The 18773-nt window shown below is 35.0% G+C and overlaps 2 protein-coding genes across 2 annotated transcripts in view; both read right to left on the reverse strand.

Moving 5' to 3' along the window:
- LOC150097289 (uncharacterized) overlaps positions 1-18478 on the reverse strand; it is a 45815-nt gene extending 27337 nt beyond the window's left edge. Inside the window, exons 1-2 of the mRNA XM_090406762.1 lie at positions 18262-18478; positions 4365-4448 (exon numbers count right to left, since the gene is read on the reverse strand). Of these exons, the coding sequence (XP_090262888.1) occupies positions 4365-4448; positions 18262-18388 (211 nt within the window). The 5' untranslated portion in view covers positions 18389-18478. The remainder of the gene's footprint in view (positions 1-4364; positions 4449-18261) is intronic.
- LOC150097290 (tRNA wybutosine-synthesizing protein 2 homolog) lies at positions 9093-14346 on the reverse strand. Its single transcript, XM_090407569.1, has 2 exons — positions 14333-14346; positions 9093-9939 (listed from the first exon to the last, which is right to left on the reverse strand). The coding sequence occupies exons 1-2, from the start codon at positions 14344-14346 to the stop codon at positions 9093-9095; spliced, it is 861 nt and encodes a 286-aa protein (XP_090263695.1).
- Positions 18479-18773: the final 295 nt, after the last annotated feature.

Raw genomic sequence — 18773 nt, forward strand, 5'->3', positions numbered from 1 at the left:
CGCAGTGTGAGAATTATCGCGCCAATTGCAGCTAGCCTCGCCGATATTCGTTTATGCTTGTCATTTCGTAATGACAGTGCTCGTTTGGGCAATGTATCGTATGCTTACGCGCGTCATTTCTGTGAGATACGAAACTTTCATTATTGGTGTTTGTTTGTGGTGAGAGTGAAATATTTTTAATAAAGCAATTTTTTAATATGTAAATTTATTTATTAATAAATTGGTTACTGATTAGGAAAAAAAAAAAAAGATTTTTTTAAATTTTTATTTTGTATATGCAACATCCCCACTTAAAATTTTCACCGGCCGCCACTGAAGTATACAAAGTTTTAAGAAAAGGAAATGCAAGTTGTTGGAATCCTTATCTTTATTATTGAAGAAGGCATTCTCTATGGGGAAGGGAGAATACTGACGCTGACGATTCACACATTATTTCATTTCACACATTTATTGATCTCTTGCAAAAAAAAAAAAAAAAAAAAAAAAAAAACCTCTTGCTTTGGTTTTCAACGATATTTGGAATAAATCAGAGAAAACTGCTGCATCTTTAGACTAATGACAGAAAAAAGCCATAATACACATTAGCCGGAAAGGGGGGGGGGGATTTACTTGGACTTTATTTAACTGACCGTAGAAATATACGGGCCGGAACGAGAGAAATGATCAAGCAACGAGATTTAAAATTCATATACAGAAAAATGCCATTGTAGCCTTAATGCCAGACTGCTAGAAGAAAGAGCGTTATAAGTTCAATTCTAGTATCTGACATATTTCATCCACCAATAACGTTAGTATTTAGGATCACAAAATGGTCAATAGTCTGTCGTACCCTCGCCTCGATACCTCAAAATCGTTATTAGCCAGACTGCTGAGGGTGAAAATCAACTTCCTCAGAGATTTCCAAAAGTGTTTTGCCTATTTTAAGCAATTTCGATTACTTTCTTTATTTTTACGATATACATAAAAGCAACACTATTAATTGATTAATAACTGTATTATAGTAGGTAATTTAAAATTAATTTTCATTACTTACTTGTATCTTCTTCTAATTGTAATTACTGTTATTTTTAAATTTGACTACTTTTATTTTTACATTAAAAATTATTTAGAAGAAAGAACTTTATTTTTTAGCTTGGTGATTAACACTTTCATTGCCAAGCTGAAAATAGGAATTTCGTGTGGTGGCCAAATTTTTTTTTTTATTATTTAGTTAGCGACGTCCACGCGATAACGCGTGATCGGCCGTTTGATGAGGCCTCACATCGCACGATATCGCGTGATTGGCAATGAACGTGTTAAACTAGTTACAACGATAAGATATTCATTTCTTATTCATTTATTTTTTTTTACACGAGGCTAAAAAGTTTTTTCTCAAATTCTTTTAAGCTTTATGGTAACTTGCGAGGACTTTCTGTATGAGTTGCATTGGTAATCGGGCTTTAAATAACATAAGCTTTGTTTTTTAAATGTCGAAGTTTTTTTGTTTGTTTGTTTGTTTTTGTTTTTTAAATCTCTAAACTTCCTATCCTTCTCGTCCGTCCTAGGACGGGTTGAATCCCCTCCTAATGAGGAGTTACCGTATTAATGCAGCCGGTTCGCCACTCTGCTGCATCCACTAAGAGCGCTATTCATGACTGTAATCCGTGTGTGTGTGTGTGTGTGTGTGTGTTCACGGGGCCGGTTTGCCTGCTTGCGGGAGGAAAAATCCCAGATAAACTGGGGAGAAAAACCCTGCTGTCCATGCCCAAGACCGGCTAACTTGGCTATAGCTGAGGAAGATCCTTAAGCTCCTTACGTCGTCGACGAGAATTGAACCTAGGACACTCCTTTCCCAGGCGTATGATTGCGAAGTGCACAGCCACTTCCGCGCGGACTGTCTAAACTTAGAAGATTAAAATTGTAATTTTAATTCTTCTTTAAATTACCTGCGGAAGTAACGTTATGGTCTGACATCAGGCTGTTCGGTAGATTCGAATCCTGTAGTAATATAATGTTTTATTAAAGAATGATTAAAATTCATATTTATTAGCAACGTAATGGCACAAAAGCGTGAACTCTGAAACTCGAATTCAGACATCTAATAAGCACCTGCCTTAGTTTTGCACTGCCAGACAGCCTGGTTGGCAGAGTGGCTTCGGTATCTGCAATACCCACAGCAGGCTGTGGATTCAAATCCCGCAGTGAGATGGATATTTGTGAATGCCTTTTAGTGGTAGTCGCTTTATGTGCCCACGTGTGAGACCAATACCTGCTTACTGGAGGTCTGAAGTGGTTTGAAAGCAGGCTGAACGGGTGATGGTTTTGGGGAAGGTGTGCTGCTCTTAGTATTAAGATGACATCTACTGCTTTCCATCGCGCGGGAAAGTAGTGATATCTCAATATCGCATTAATAATAGCAGCAATGATGATTCTGTTAGAAATCCCATCTTGGCCTGGTGCTTTCCTATTCTTAGGTTTGGTGATGATTTCAAGTATAGTAAGCCCGCAGATACGAGACCCTTCGACACTTCTGCGCATGTCAAAAGAAGGCGAATCCATTCCGATAATAGGGTAATCAATCTGTATTGTGGAATGAGTGTTTATTATTACACTTGAAAATTAACTTCTCTTTTATGATCATTGTAGTTATTAAAGTGGTAACTATTTTGCTTGTATAACAGTTGGAAAATTTTACGTATAAAGCACGTGATTTCGCATGTTGGTGACCAATTCGTACATCGCCTTATTTCTTTCTCCCCTTCGACATAAATTAACTCTTCTTGGCAGTCTGCCAACGATAGCTCTCGCTTCTGTGGTCGGCTATACCTCAGCAGGTGATGTCATTTGGATGGGGTTTATGTACTCTGTGCGTTTTAGCGTACAGCGTACCCTGGTGTGTACTTTCCTGACGAAGTCTAGATCAGCATGGATGTAGTTTGGACTACGCTGCTTCTCTAGACTGTCGGCAAAGGATTCAACTTTGTCTACTTCACAGTAAACCAGACCGCATTCGTCATGGATTCATGGGAGAGATTTACAGCCCGTGTGTAGAGCTTTGGTCATTTTCCAGAGCGTGTAATCCTCTGTGATTAAGGACTGAAATTCGTTTTCATTGTTGATTTTAGTTTGTAAGCGCATATCGGACTTCCTTTGTAGCCCTATTGAGCGTTTGGTTGCAAATTAGATTAAACTTACCCAGAAATTTGCATCCAATTGAACCCCCCCCACACATATATCTCTAATCCAGAGAATTTCAATAATAAGGTTGTACACCTTTTTACTACTTGTATATGGGAAACATATGATCTCTGCATAAATTCAACTTCGGTATCTCTTCTAGTTCTGGCTTCCACTGATAAGATCTCAATAATGATCAAAAGTGGTCGGGGTAGTGGCCCTTGGTTGCAAATCTAATGCAACCTAGTGAAAAAACCCTCTGCAAGTTTCATGCTGCTTCTTCGCTGAAGCAAGATGTAAGCCTAATGTATCATTAGACTTACATCCTTTTTATGAGTGAAAACTACATAAAAAAAAAAAAACGAAAAAAAATTGAATAACACTTTTGATTGGTCACGTTCACCATCTGTTAACACTCTATAAGGTTCTCTTTGGAGCAGTTTTGGTTTGAAAATAGTTTAAAAATCGTATCGCCACTTAACCTTCATACCTTATGACAAGGAAAGACGTTGGAATTTCTCCAACTGCGAAATGAATAAATGATCACAGCGTAGACGAATACTTTACCGATGTATCATGCAATCAACTGTAACTATGCAACCTTAATGCGACCCCGTTCTTGACCAGTGACTATTGATTGCATATGTACTGATCTGATAACACACTGCTCAATCATTACACTTGTCCGTAGGCCACACGGTCATCGATTTTGTGGTCGTTCCCGTCCCAGGCATACTTCAACATCCAAGGTCTTCCACCGACCTTGATGTACGTGTCCCTTATGTCGTCCCTTTTATCCCTTGACCTGGATTTCTTTACTCAACGAATAAGGAGCTTCGTCTCGCAAAACTTCCCGTCACTAATTGGAGTATAGGTAAGGTCATTAAAATCTACGGAACATCGTACAGCACATTCAAATAATGGGGAATTTAGATTAGCTCACGATGTCTATTTGTATTTGAGATTAATCTAAATATTAACAGTAAAAGGGGTGGCCACTTTCTCTCCAGTTGTCCAATTACTTATAAAATGAGATGTATCCTAAGAAACGATAAGGTAAAATAAAGAAAGTTACCCTTGGATTTATCTACTTTTTTTTTTTTTTCAATGGCAAACCACTAAAGTAGGTCTGTTTACTTCCGCCATAATGTTACAATTATATAATCGCGTGCTGTTGTTAGTGATGAAGAAATTCTGCATATACTTACTTGCTGCGAGATTACCCATGGTCCCAGACGGTAAAAATATTGACGCTTCTTTATCGAAAAGTTCCGCTGTCTGCTTTTCCAGCTCTGCAAATATATGAAAACATTCCATTTTACTTTTTTAATAATAAATAAAGCTTTATTTAATAATAAATCTTCATGTGTAATATAACACTTTTATGTATATTTTAATAATTTAATTGCCTAAAAATTACATGTAAAAAACAGTTTTCGTCGGAAATAATATTCTTTTCTTTTTTTTTTTTCGCGTTTTATTTTTTATTTTTTAGCGTTCATTCTGTTGCTAGTTAGAGAACTTGTCACTGTAAAGCATTATGGATTAATTACAGACTTCCGTACTTCCTGTAAAACTGCGGTGATGGCTTAAGCGTTTACACGGTCTATATAATGTTAATTTCATCTCGCGCATGGTTAAGCATGAGGAAAAAAGTACAGAAACTGCAATGTGCATGTATATGGGGGGGGGGGGGGATACTAAGGTCTAATAAACATAGTTCGATGGCAAAATTACTTATTCTTGTTTATATTTTTTGCTTTTTTTTTTTTTCAAATCAAAAAATCATGTTTATTTGTAAGCTTCCTATAATAGTACAATATGTTGAACAATCATATGTGTAACCTAAGAGCAACAGCTCATCCAGGTTACGATATGCATAAAGTTACAAAAATTTATGTAATGCATTTTCATTATATATATATATGTACATTCATATAATATACATATTACATATTATTATAATATAATTACATAATAAAATCGCAGATAAAATAAAATTTCATCATACAGAGAAAGTTGCATAACAATTAATTAGGAAACAAAGCAGTTAAATAGCATTTAAACTTTACGTTTTACACATAAGACTGGATCTTTGAATACAAATATGCTAAAAACCAATAATTTATACAATTATTTTGAACAGAGCTTCCTCATTTCTGTAGGAAAATAGATACTCTTTGATTAGAGTTTTGTGTTTGTTTGGGTTAGTTTCATTTCTTATTGTTAAAGGTAGTGTGTTGAATACTTTTGGCGCTAAATAAGTATAATGTTTGTGTATTGCCTCTTTATTTGCTTTTGGAATTAAATATTTTAGGTCCTTATGTCTACTAAGGAAAGTGTCTTGTTTAATATTTACGTATTCGTTGCCGTTTTTTATGAATAATAGTACCCTATAGACGTATAAATATCTAAGGGGTAGTATGTTTAGTATTGTGTATTGATAAAATATTTGTAATATGCATAGTTCTTATTCGAATGTTCAGATGCGCATCGGCGATTAATTTTTACCTGTTAAGATAAACATTTAATTCTCTGATGTATAAAAATTAACAAGCCAAAAAAAAAAAAAAGTTTTAGCGGCCGAAAGTTCAGCGTTTTAGCTGACTCTCTCTCTACTGCTTTTTCACACACGCGCGCGCGCAATATGAGTCTAGCAACTGCAACAAGGTACTCTAGCATTGAGATACTTTTTTTTTTTTTTTGTTTCCTAAACATTTACTATTACTATTACTCACAGCCCCCCCCCCCCCCCAAGCCATATATTAGTTTTACTGAAAGGAAATACTTGCGAAGTAGGAAGATGATCCCATTTCGTACACAAAACTAAAATATGACACAATAAATATTGGAGTAGAATCTCGTTTCGTTCCCTCTACGCATGCTTCGCAGGACTTCACATGGCATCGGATGTCACGTACCGAGATTCTGTGTTCGATATTTTGTTTTGTATTTTACTGTTTTGTTATTGTTTAATTTTGAAATGGCGAAACATGTAACATTATTAAAAATAAAGAATGCATTTAAAAAAAAAATCTGTTTACAAAACGAGAGCCGTATTTTGGGATGTTAGGAGCCACCCGTTTCTAATTTTGTCAGTTAACCATGTGTTCATATCTTCATTAGGTTATATAATTAAGGATATAATATAATATAAATTTTATAATATCCTTAAGTAATCTTATTGCGTGTGATACTTATGTCATATTTTCGGTCATGCATCGTTATTTCAATGGCTTGTTTAATTCGTAATTTTTTCTTTTCTTTTATGACTCCTTCCTTTATCTAATTTCGTGTCAATAGAAGAAATCCCATTTTGTCGCTTGATAACTCATTGGTGCCTTATGTCCCCCCCCCCTTTTAACAATCTATATCTCACTGATTTTAACAGCGCTTATCCAACATTATATATATATATATATATATTTGAAATCGTTTTTTCTTATTTCATTATCGTTTTCTAGAATTTGTTTTGTTAATTTTCAAAACTTTATTATTATTATTTTTTTTTTTCGTACATTATCTTTCAGAGATAATAAAATCCAATTATTCGCTGCAATTTTTTTCTTTCTGTAATTATTTCCTGAAAGATTTGCAAAACTATAGTTTTATTCTATTTTATAAATTCATTTCATCGTCTTTATAATTTGTGAAATTATTAAATTTTGATTGCGACACTAGGTGTCTCTCAATTGCGAAATTATTACAAACTAGAAATTTTTCCCTTTTCCCTTGCAGCAACTAACTCCACAGAAATCCTTCTGATTAAAGTAATAAATATTTTATATTCAGCTGCCGGGGGGGGGTGGAATTGCAAATGTAGTCCTCCCAGCGCCCAAATGAAATGGATAAAATGGCTTGTATCGAATTATACAGTAATGTAGTAAATGTCGAATTAAGAGCGGAAAACTAACGGTTTGGCGGCGTTTTAAAACTTGAATTTCTCCAGTTCGGCTTAGATGATATGAAAGAATATTTTATTCCTTTTGTTCAGTAAGGAATGCGCAATCTATGATGCATTCTGTGCGTATATTGCTCTAATAACAGATTTCATTGCGATCGGGTTTTTGAATTTTCTGCTGGTCGCATAACGAAAGCAATCTGCATTCAGAATGTTAGCTTCCTAACCCTCTTTAGAAGTGGTAAATGTTTTGATATATTTTTGAGAGTAACAAAAGATCATAAAAAGATTAATTTTAGTTATATTGTAATATCACTAAATAAATAAATAATTTCTAAATAACTTAAATGCTTTTTATTAAATTTAAACGGCGTCATTTTGAGGTTTGGAAAATATAATATCTTTTGGTTGGTATATGGAAGGAGGAGGAAATCTACACTATGTTCACGCAGCAGTGACAGCTGGTGTTAACAAGTTACAACACAAAAAACGCTCCACTCTTTTGGTGTTGTGTGCTATTACTAATCCGACTAGGAGAGAAGTAGCTAATTGCATAGCAACAATCACGTGAATATTGCATGCGTTTTGCACAGCATGTCTCTCAGCATAGGCACAGTGAACAAACTAAATAATAAAATATTTCAAAGTCCAAGTATTTTCTTTAAAATTTTAGATTTTTTTCAGATTAAAAACTCAAATTCCTTAATGCATTTTTAAAAGTTATAAGCATCATTAACAAGTAATTATTGAATTCGAAAAAAAATCAGGTTTGAATTCTCTTATGATTTCAAAATATGGGAGAGCGGATATTATTCTATATAATTAATCTGCTGAAATCTGCTGATTCAGATGTCGCGAAAAAAATACAACATTTAAGAATGACACGTTTTTTTCATTAAATTGGTTATTAGGGTTACCAAGTAATCTCATAAACTTGATTATTGATTATATTTTACTCCAAATCCCAAGTAAGCAAACAGTTAAGTTTGCGCACCACCTTTTGACTGAAACGTAGTTCAAGTCTAAAGGTGGTAACATCAGGGTAACTCGTTGTAAAGGTGGGTAGAGCTCTGATCATTATTCTTTAGCGCCTCCGTAGCGCAATTGGAAGAACGACGGTACATTGCGCCCTTCGATTGGAATAGGCCTAAGTTCGATTCTCGTCGCGACGGGAGGAATCTTTATCTGGTCGATTTCAATCGAAGGTGAGTTAGCCGATCTCATATGGAGGTAGCAGGGTTTTTTCTCCCGGAAACTCGGGTTTTTCATCCCGCATACATACAAATCGGCCCATCAGAACACACGCAATTTACAGACAAAAATTACTAGTTGTGGTGGTGTTGGAAGTGGGCGGTAGATGGCGTTGATGGAGATGATTCGTAGTAGAGGTTAGGTGTAGAGAGAATTGTAGATGTCCTCCCACGATGAGTCTTCGGACTCCTTGGAGGTATCAGGAATAATAATAATAATAATAATAATAATAAATTAAGAAATGCTACACTAGCATAAAAAATAATAATTTATTTTGCAGTTTTTCTGCATATATTTTTCTTTCACTTTATATATTAAAAAAAATTAACGCGTGCATTCATGAATTTTCCAAGCAGACCGCAGAAAAATAATAATTAGAGGTTTATCAATAATAACTAGTGCATATATTATAGTGAACATTCAAGCATAAACATAAAATCACAGCACATCGCTAAGTCTTCTTCTTTCACTACGCGTTATTCGCGCTTCCTATGCAGGGTCCGCGTATTACTTAGATGCGACTTCTTGTTAGTACTACTCCCAACCGACCTATCGCCTGGTCTGGGGTCGGAGGGATTGCCTGCTTGCGGGAACGAAAAACGCCAGATAAACTGGCGGAAAAACCCTACTGTCCGCGCCCAAGACCTGAGGAAGATCCTCAAATTCCTCACATCTATGACGGGAATCGAACCTGGGATACTCCTTCCCCAGGAATATGGTTACGAAGCGCAAAGCCACTAGGCTAACTTTTTTTTTTTTTTTTTTTTTTGCACACCAGAATGTTTTATTCTATACTTTTGGGTGGTATACATTTTACATCTATAACAATGTGATCAATATGTGGTGCATATGATTTTACGTGCTGAATGTGATGTATATCAATAGTCCAGTTTTGCTTGTAAATATCATGAAGCAGTTCTTTTATTCTTTCACCAACATGTTCGGCCCACTCCTTCCATTCAAGTTTAATTATTTTTGGATATTTGTTTTGTTTAGGATCTCCCATACTAGGTATAATAAACAGATGACTACTACTTTGGATACTGTTTTCACAAACCTTATGCTGAAATGAATTCAGAGGTTTATGTTTGCAAGAATCATCACTCAAACAAGAACTCTGATTCTGTAGTGTAGACACATCTTTGTTTTTTCCAGTAGCATTTTCAGTACAATATTGCTTTAGTTTGTAAACATCTGATGTAACAGTGCCATGAATATGCAGTATACCCCCATTTTCAGGTTTAAGGGCACAGCATGCTGTTTTCCATCCAATTTCTGATGAAGGTATAAGTCGCAGATTTACTCTATCAGCAATTCCTACTGGACATTCCTTTCTATTATCACCAGCATGTATTACACATCTATTTCTTACTCCATTTAAAATCAAATTATTTTCCAAAGCTTCCAAAGCTGGAGGATTCCACTCACAAGTATGAACCATTGATGCCTTTGCGTGGATAATATATGGTAAAGTGAAATATCCAATACCTGCATAAAGATCAACTACAGTTTCTCCTTCACAGTTAAATTTAGATATTCTTAATTTTTCTGCAATGTTCCGCGGTTTTTTGAGTGACACAAATAACCGAGTTTTTGCGCAAAATGATTGGTTTAGAGCAGGGGTCGGCAACCTGCGGCTCGCGAGCCACATGCGGCTCTTTGGATGTGAAGCTGCGGCTCTTTAGTTCCATACGCAAATATTATTTATTTTATCAAAAAAAAAAAAAAATTTAAAAATCGTTCCGAATCGATTAACGAGGATTAGGCACCGATTCTATCTCTCAGCCACTTGTACTCGCTTTTCACCGCACCCCTCCCCCGTGACACGCATCGTCACTGTCGTCAGGTCCGCCGGAAGCTCTCGGAAGTTTATATCTTTGGCAATTTTCATTGATTTCGGCATAGCTGGGCATAACACCTTTACTCGTAAACTAAGTATCTAATATTTGCCAAAATAAAAAAAAAAAAAACTAAAATGTGCAGACTGCGCCGTGATAAACACGTTCTGACAAGTCCGTTCGTGCCAGTCGGCGATCACCGCACACGGGAGGCGACCACAGATGCGACGAAACTATGTACTTATAGTCAATCAGTACGTGAGAGAGTGAGACAAACAGTGTTTCGTGTCTAAGTTATTTATTTTAATAATTAAATTATTAGAGAATTATTTATTTTATTTAGGTAGGTATTTTTAATTGGGAAATATCGTTGTAAAATGTTTTTCGATAAATTATATTTCATTATGCCCAGCTTCTCGTATCCGCTAAAACAGTACAAGATAGAATAGCTAAAATGTCTTCAAATGTAACATATTTGCAGGTGGAAGATATTCAACCTTCTTCTGCCTTATCACTTGCTATAGATGAGTCTTGCGACATAAAAGACACGGCACAAGTTGCCCTTTTTGTCAGGTATATGTCTTCCCAAGGTCCAAAAGACGAACTTCTAGGATTGCTACCGCTCTCGGGACAAACTAGAGGGGAAGATATAGCGAATGCCGTGCAAAAATGCCTTGAAGACAATAAGATCTTGTGGCTCTTTAAAAACTTTTTAAAATTTTGTGGCTCTTTAAAAACTTTGAAATTTTGTAAATTGTAATTTTTGACTCTTCCGACTCAAAAGGTTGCCGACCCCGGGTTTAGAGGCTTCAAAAGGTGAAAAATAGTATAGATTTATATATAGCACTTAGCACCATAGAAAACTCGCCTTAAGGAAAACAACAGGTGTTTGAACAACTATGATGATGATAACCGTTCAGACTGTTTGGTGAGTATGCAGATGTTAAAACACCTGTTTGATCAAATATGCAGATGCTCTCTCTTGCAATCCATTCTATTGACATCCAAATTCCATCGACATTACACAATGAAGGAGAATATGCAATAGATGAAGTGAGTTCTCTTGCTCTATTAATAAATAAAAGTCCTGTGTTAGGCCGTATCGTATTATTATTATTATTATTATTATTATTATTGTAGTAGTAGCTCATTTAGTTTTGACGATTCCCTTTATTGGAAAAACCTGGTTTCGCATCCTTCTAGGACGCAAATAGACTTTCCTGGGACTTGAAAGTGAGTTAGCCTAAATCGTTTTTAGGCTGTATTGTGTAGTTGTTGTTGTTATTATAGTAGCTCATACGAAATTGGCTTTTTTTCTTTCTTCCCCCCCCCCAAACCCGAAAACTCGGGTTTTTCATCCGGCAATCATGAGAAACTTTAATGATAAAAAAAATAATTTAAAAAAATCGAAAGTATAGTATATGAAATCATTTACATAGCGATATATATTTTAAAATACAAGTCAGGACATCAATTAGAAGTGAAGAATAACAAATGAAGATTGTCTGATTAAATAAGATTGCTGACCTGGTTGACCAAGAGTCTCCCAGAGAAAGAAGAGCCACAGTGGAACAGATGTTGCGAATATCTGATTCTATAAGTTGTAAATGATTTTTACCGCCCAGTAAGAGACCACTATCACCATCTCTATGCTCATTGAAGATCAGAGGGTTTGAAGAAAGTTCGCGTTTGGTTCTATAGCCGAATTTCCGGATCCTCTCTCTCCCTCTCTCCCTCTCTCTCTCTCTCTGCACAGTGATAAGAGTATTTTTCAATCGTTATCAATATTGATGCATTTCCCCTCATCTTGTCATTTTCTTACAGCTGTCTTATATAAACAGCTTTATGACTCAATCTTCTTTTAACCTTTTCTCATTTAATAAGGTTACGCCTCCTACCATGTCTGGTTATCAAGTTACTCCGCTAGAGGTTATGAACTTAATGGGAGGTAACATCTCTAAGACTCAGAATGAAAGCGATACAAACACATCCTCGTGTGCGCTACCCTTTTTAAATCTGTTTTAAAGACAACAGGAGAACAGCGTTAATCTTGCTCACTTCTTAATTAAACAAAGAAAAATTACACTTGCTGTATTTACTGTATATTAAGGAGAAAATAAATAAATAATATATTTCTTTAAAAATTGAAATCTGAGGAAGTGCAAACATGTTATATATCCTATTTCAAACCATTCCTCCCATTTTCGTAGTTTTATTGTTAAGTACACAGTTTTGTGACTTGAAACAAACAAACAACAAAAAAAAGCAAAAATTTTTTATGTAGTATCATATCTAAAATGAGAAACATTCATCTGAAAAAGAATATATCAACTGAATGTTCCTATTGTTAAATGCAGAAATTTACATAAAAACACGTGCATAAGTTTATTACTTCATGTTTTTTTTTTGTTTTTTTTTTTACATCTGTTACAAGTGTATATTTATCACGCACATGTGCTGTTATAAAATCTAGGCCATTTTTAATATCTGGCGTTAACCGTTAACTTGCTGGCGTTGCGTGCATACACCGTAAAATTTGTCGCATGGGAGGGATTAAACTCTTAGAATAACTTGTGTGTGTGTGTGTGTGTTGGGGGGGGGTACCTCTGTTGTATTTTATACTAATCAGCGATGTAGAAAAAATCGAGTAAAAAGGAGAAGTAAGGAGTAAAAAAGTATAGTAAAGCGTATCAAACAGTTTCTTGCTTGATTTTTTTTTTTTTTTTAATTCTCGTGCCAAAGCCACTTTGCTTCAGCCTTTCGAAGCACAAAATACTTTATAAGCATGGGAAAATGAGAGAAAATTTAGGGCAAAGAGAAAGAGGATTTGCAAATGGTGAAAAAAAATCAGTAAGAAGAAACCATGCTCTTTTTTTTTTCTTCTGTTAAACCTTCGGACAATGAAACAGCTATGAGAAATTGCGTTATTTTTAACGCAAAATGTGGACACTAGGAGAAACTATTTTCGTGTTGAAAAAAAAAAAATAATAAATAAATAAAATAAAATCCAAAAAAAAAATCCAAGATATACTCGGCCAGCCAGCCTGGCTGGCCGAGTGGATAGCGTATCCGCTCTCCAACCAAAAGTCTGCGGGTTCGAATCCCGCCGTGGGCATGGATGTTTGTGTCTGTGGATATACTAGTGGTGATGGTCGGCGGTAGATAGCGTTGGTGTAGTTGCGGTCAGTTAGTGAATTGAGTAGTGGAGAGAGAGAGAGAGAGAGAGAGAGAGAGAGTTGTAGAGCAGGTGCCCTCCCTCCCTCGTCCTTGGACTCCCTGGAAGGTGTCAAATAATAATAATATACACATATAAGCGCAAGCAAATTGAACTTGTTGAAATTCTGGCTTATATGATCAAGGTAATGGGACTGGTATACTTTTACTGACTGTTTTTATTAATAATAATTAAACATTTATGCACAAAGATCAACGAACAGTAATTTATAGTGAGTGCCTATGTTCGTGAGGAGTATAGGTGGTTGCATAATGGAAAACTATACCACTTATGAATTAGCGGTCACATAAGGTGGTCACGAGAGCTGTAGGGTATTCACCCTATAGCTCTCGGGAATCACGGCAGTTGTGAACAGAAGGCGAACGAAGTAGTGCTCTGGAGGACCGAGCGCTACTTCGTTTGCCGGAGCTCAAGTTGTGGTATAAAAAATTTGAAAAAACCGTTTGCAACAGCTCCATGCAAAAATGCCATTGATGCAGTTTCGAAGTGTGACAAAATGATATTTCGTAACATCTATAACTTATTAAAAATATTTGCAACGCTTCCGGCAACAACAACATGGTCAGTGAAAGATCGTTTTCTACCTTATGCCTTTTAAAAACCTATTTAAAATCTACCATGACACAATCACGATTGAACGGACTGGCTTTGCTATAGGTGTATATACACAGAGATTAATGTAACCACGACTGAAGTAATTCAAGAGCTTTGTAAAAAGAAAAGAAAACTGGATTTTATTCTTTAAATAAATTTTTTATAATCACCTAATGAATTTTATTGAATTTGCATTAAAAATATTTTTTATCCGTTCATCTCGGCTCCCCCAAGATTAAATCCTGAGTGCGCCACTGAACAAGGAAAAGCCCCCCCCCCCACCTCAGAGGATTGCAAATGATGTAGCAGCAATTTAACAAGTGCATGCAGAATAATGTATAAGTTCCATGGTTCTACCTCAATTCCTTCATGGTGATTTTCACAACTTTTCAGCACACATCCTCGTATATATATTATCGATATTAAGTAATATCTCTGGTGGAGGAAAAAAAAAATACTCCGTTACTGGTCTTGATTAACCTTGGAGCACGGCTCTCAACACTAGTCGCTGGCTGGTGTCGAGGTCTCGTATGATTCAAGGTAATGACATGAATTCATTCGTTCGTAACCACACACACAAAGAATGGTTCTGATCGGGGTTTATATATATATATATATATATATATATGGAGTTAGGCAGTCTGCATAACTCCATATATTTTTTCTTAACTTGTCAAAGAGCACGTTACTAGGGCACATTATATGATCATCGTCATTCTTCAAGATAATTCAACTGATTCAGTCCTGAGAGTAATAAGCAAAAGTATACAGTTTTACTCAGACATCCTCCTAATTCATTTTTGTTATTCTATTCGCAGGGGCCATCCAATGTTCGTCTATAAATATTTCTGAAAATTGCCATCTTCAGAAATTTAAATTTAATATTAATCATTTCTTTGTTTCCTATCTGCAAAGTAAGTATTTAGAAAGAGGAGTATTTAGAATATTCCAGTAGCTCCTTAAAATTTTGAAAATTGCATTATGGAACTACGAACAAAAAATTTCAAATATGAAACACAAATATTCTAACCAATCATTAGGTTAACCGCCCCTCCAAAAAAATAATTCTACGATCTACTGCTTCCTTCTAAAAATAACCCTGAACGAGTTCACATGTCAGATTACATCTTTATTGCGTCTGTGACCCATTTATAAATCTAGAAAAAGATATTTAACCACTGTTATAGATAGCTCAGTAAAAGAAGTTATGTACGAGGATAAGTTACGAAGCCACAACACGTTTATTAAAATTAACAAACAACGATATTGTACATATAAGATGAAACGATATGCTATAAATCAGAGAAAGCATACTCCATAGAATACGTTGAGTTTTTAGTAAAGGCGTTTTTTACTAAATTCGTGTCTTTCCATTATAAAAAGTATAACCTCAGTCTCGTTAGCATTCAGAAATTAAGAAAGTATTTGAAATAATGTACTTAAATCACTCATGATAATAACCGAACTCGCAAATAACAATCTCGACTAGCATAGCGTTCGAAATATAAGAACGCAAGTTCCAAAACCAACACACGAACAAAAGAAGACAAAATCGTATCGATAAATGCCAATTAAAACATTTATCATAAACTGCAAGGGTCCAAAGGAAACTTTTACTCTCCTTGCAAACCGATATGTATATTTAAAACTTTGATGACAACACAACTTTGAGTATTTTACCGGACTCTGATATTAAGTAATAAAAAACAGAGAAATGCTTTGAAAATTATCAGATAAAAAAGCTTTCAACAAAAATCATGCCATATGTATCTAGCAGGATCTGAGAGATGTAAAGACTTCCTCGCCACTCAAAAATTGATATCCCTAGATTGAGTATGTCGTACAGTTTTTAATAATTTCGGGTCTCCTTCCCGCAAAGCTCCAAATTTCCTACATGCTAAATCCCCCCGAGATCCTCTCTTATTGTTTTTTGATATTGCAACATATAAAATAACAAATATTCTTGAAAAATAAATGCTTACATAAGTAAGTCTCTATATGTAAGACTAAATTTCTTTTCGCTTTTATCTTTACTGTTTTTGGCTAGAATAGATGTCCCTATTGTCAAAAACAATGGGTTAGTTAGCTGATCTCGTACGGAGGCAGAAATCTCTTTCTCTCTTTCCCTGAAACTCAGATTTTTCATCTTGCATCCAGTAAATCGGTCAGAATACACCTGCAATTTAAGGTGTTGTTGGCATGTGTTTTTGTGAGCAGATGGCGGATAGTGGCATTGTGTGTAAATGGAGGATTAAGTAGTGTAGACGGTGAATTGTAAGGAAAAAGTGTAATATAATATAGTGCCCTACCGGAATGAAAGCTTTGGAAGTATAACGTAATTTTGGATTTATCTAAGGACGAAGAAATCTTGTTTCCAACTTTTTTTAGTCCCCATTTCTCTCTTAAAAGATAAATAAATACATAAAATCTCTCCATGCATCTGGGTTAATAATATAATGCCTAATGAAACAATATGGAATCCGATTTATTTCAGCGCAATAAATAAACATGTTAGCTGTGTAGGGAAAAATCCTCTATTTTACTAATCGTTACAAATATTTCATCGACCTTCAACTGTATATCATTATCAAAAATGCCATAAAATGTCTTAAAAATTAGACTTCAGGATAAATCCAACTATATATCCAAACTGTCATCATCACCACCACCACCATATATCAAATTCCTGACATGTACCCTCAGGGGGTGTACAGGATCTTATGATATGATCTTATGATCATTACTAACTTCCTACACAAAATTTTCCTCCAAATCAATCTGCTACCTGTCAAGACTCCAACATTATCAGATTTTATATTTCTATCGTCTAAGGCACTTTGTACCGTATCACTTCACCTATATCTTGGTCTTCCTCTGGGTTATTTTCCTGCCAACCTTGCAGAGAACACTTGTTTTGGCAATCTTTCCTCGCCATATTTAAGCGACCATACCCCCTAAGATTAGCTCTTCTAACGCATTCCTGGAAGCTGACAATGTCAAGTTCTTTCCTAATATGCTCGTTTTTAATATGATATTGCCATTAATACCATCTGTTCAGTTTCTTGATCTTTCTCAGGACTCTCATATCTGCGGTCTCTAGTCTTTGATGAAGACTTTTTTCTAATCGAACTCTCAGATCTATAAGTTAAAATTGGTTTGAACACTGTCGTATATACGGCTAATTTCTCTCTTCTTCCATATAAATTTATTCAGTTGACTTCCTACCATACCATCTTTGTTGATTCTGTTGTCTATTCCCATATTTAATTTACCATGTTCACTAAAAATTGTGCCTAAATATAGCTGAAATGTTTGACTTGTTCTATAGGTTCTCCATTCACAATGCACTTGATATTTTGAATGTTTCTGCCTATTTTCAGTGTCTTTTTTTAATTTTTTAATGCAGATTTTCATACCAAGTTTACAAATTGTTACTATTATATATATATATATATATATATATATAGGGAGAGAGAGAGAGAGAGAGAGAGAGAGAGAGAGAGAGAAAGTTTTTTTACCTTGGGTATAATATATGTTAAAGATGCCAAGCTATTTTATTACTTCAAATTATTAAAATAGCTTGGCATCTTTAACACACACACACACACACACACACACACACACACACACACACACACACACACACACATATATATATATACATTTTAAATAAATAAAAAAATAAAAATTAAAAAAAAATATTTTTTAAATAAATAAAAAAAAAAATAGGGAAAGAAATGCAGCTTTGCTTTGCTTGTCATAGAATGCGAGTGCATTTGAGGAAAAATTGACCAAAAAACCGGAGGTCCTTCAGAATACCGGAAGTAGTGATCCTGCTTACAATGAGCAAGATGACCATATAAGAGCAATTGCTTTATATATATAAAAACTGTCCGTTACATACAAATTTCTTTGATATATCAAATTATCCAACTGGACGAAATGTGAATTTGGATATTTTAGAACGCGTAGCCAATATCAAATATGAAAATAAATAAATAAATAAATAAAATGTTTCCTAACAACAATTCTACATATAAGATTTATATTAAATATTAAATTTTACATTTGGATATAACATTTATATAAAAACGCAAAGGTAAAATTTAACTAAAGACCTTCATATAAACTGGAAACTTTATTATATCAAACAGTTCTAAACTGCACGCGACCGCGTCTGCACGTGTCTCGCTTTCCCAGTTTGTATTTGTGCCTCCCACATCGTCAGCCATGCAAAACTCGTTTACTCTTCAAACATTATTATTTTTCTATGGAAAAGAACTTACTAAGTACTGTTGGATCTTCACGATACACATCATCACCAACTTCCGCTTGTGCCATAGCTTTTCTCATTTCCTGATTGGGTTTAGTTACCGTATCGCTGCGAAGATCAATTGTCACCGGAGTCTCCATGGCTGAAAAAGCGTAAACAATAATGTTCGACTTAGTAGGAGCACGCGTCGTCTGTCAAGCAGTCGCTCGAACACTGAGAAGTGGACGTAAAAATATCTTTCATGGAGTGATAAGTTCACGTCACTAGACGAGTTCATTTTAAGTGATAGGCATGATAAACTTTTACATTCCTATTTTACATGAAATATACGAAGTGTGATGACATATTCTGTCTGCAATAGATAGAACCGTTTCGTCTGCTATCTACGAAACAGTTGCGCAATATGGTACAGCAAATTGCGCTATGGCAACGTTAGAAGCATGTTCATAACTTTAATTTTATTCTCGTCATTTCCTACCTTTATACTTTGTTCAATTCAAATAAGCTCATTTAAGATTTATTTAA

The sequence above is a fragment of the Typopeltis vanoorti genome, chromosome 17 (assembly GCF_054136105.1).
Source record: "Typopeltis vanoorti isolate ZY-2024b chromosome 17, IOZ_Tvanoo_1.0, whole genome shotgun sequence".
Taxonomy (NCBI): domain Eukaryota; kingdom Metazoa; phylum Arthropoda; class Arachnida; order Uropygi; family Thelyphonidae; genus Typopeltis; species Typopeltis vanoorti.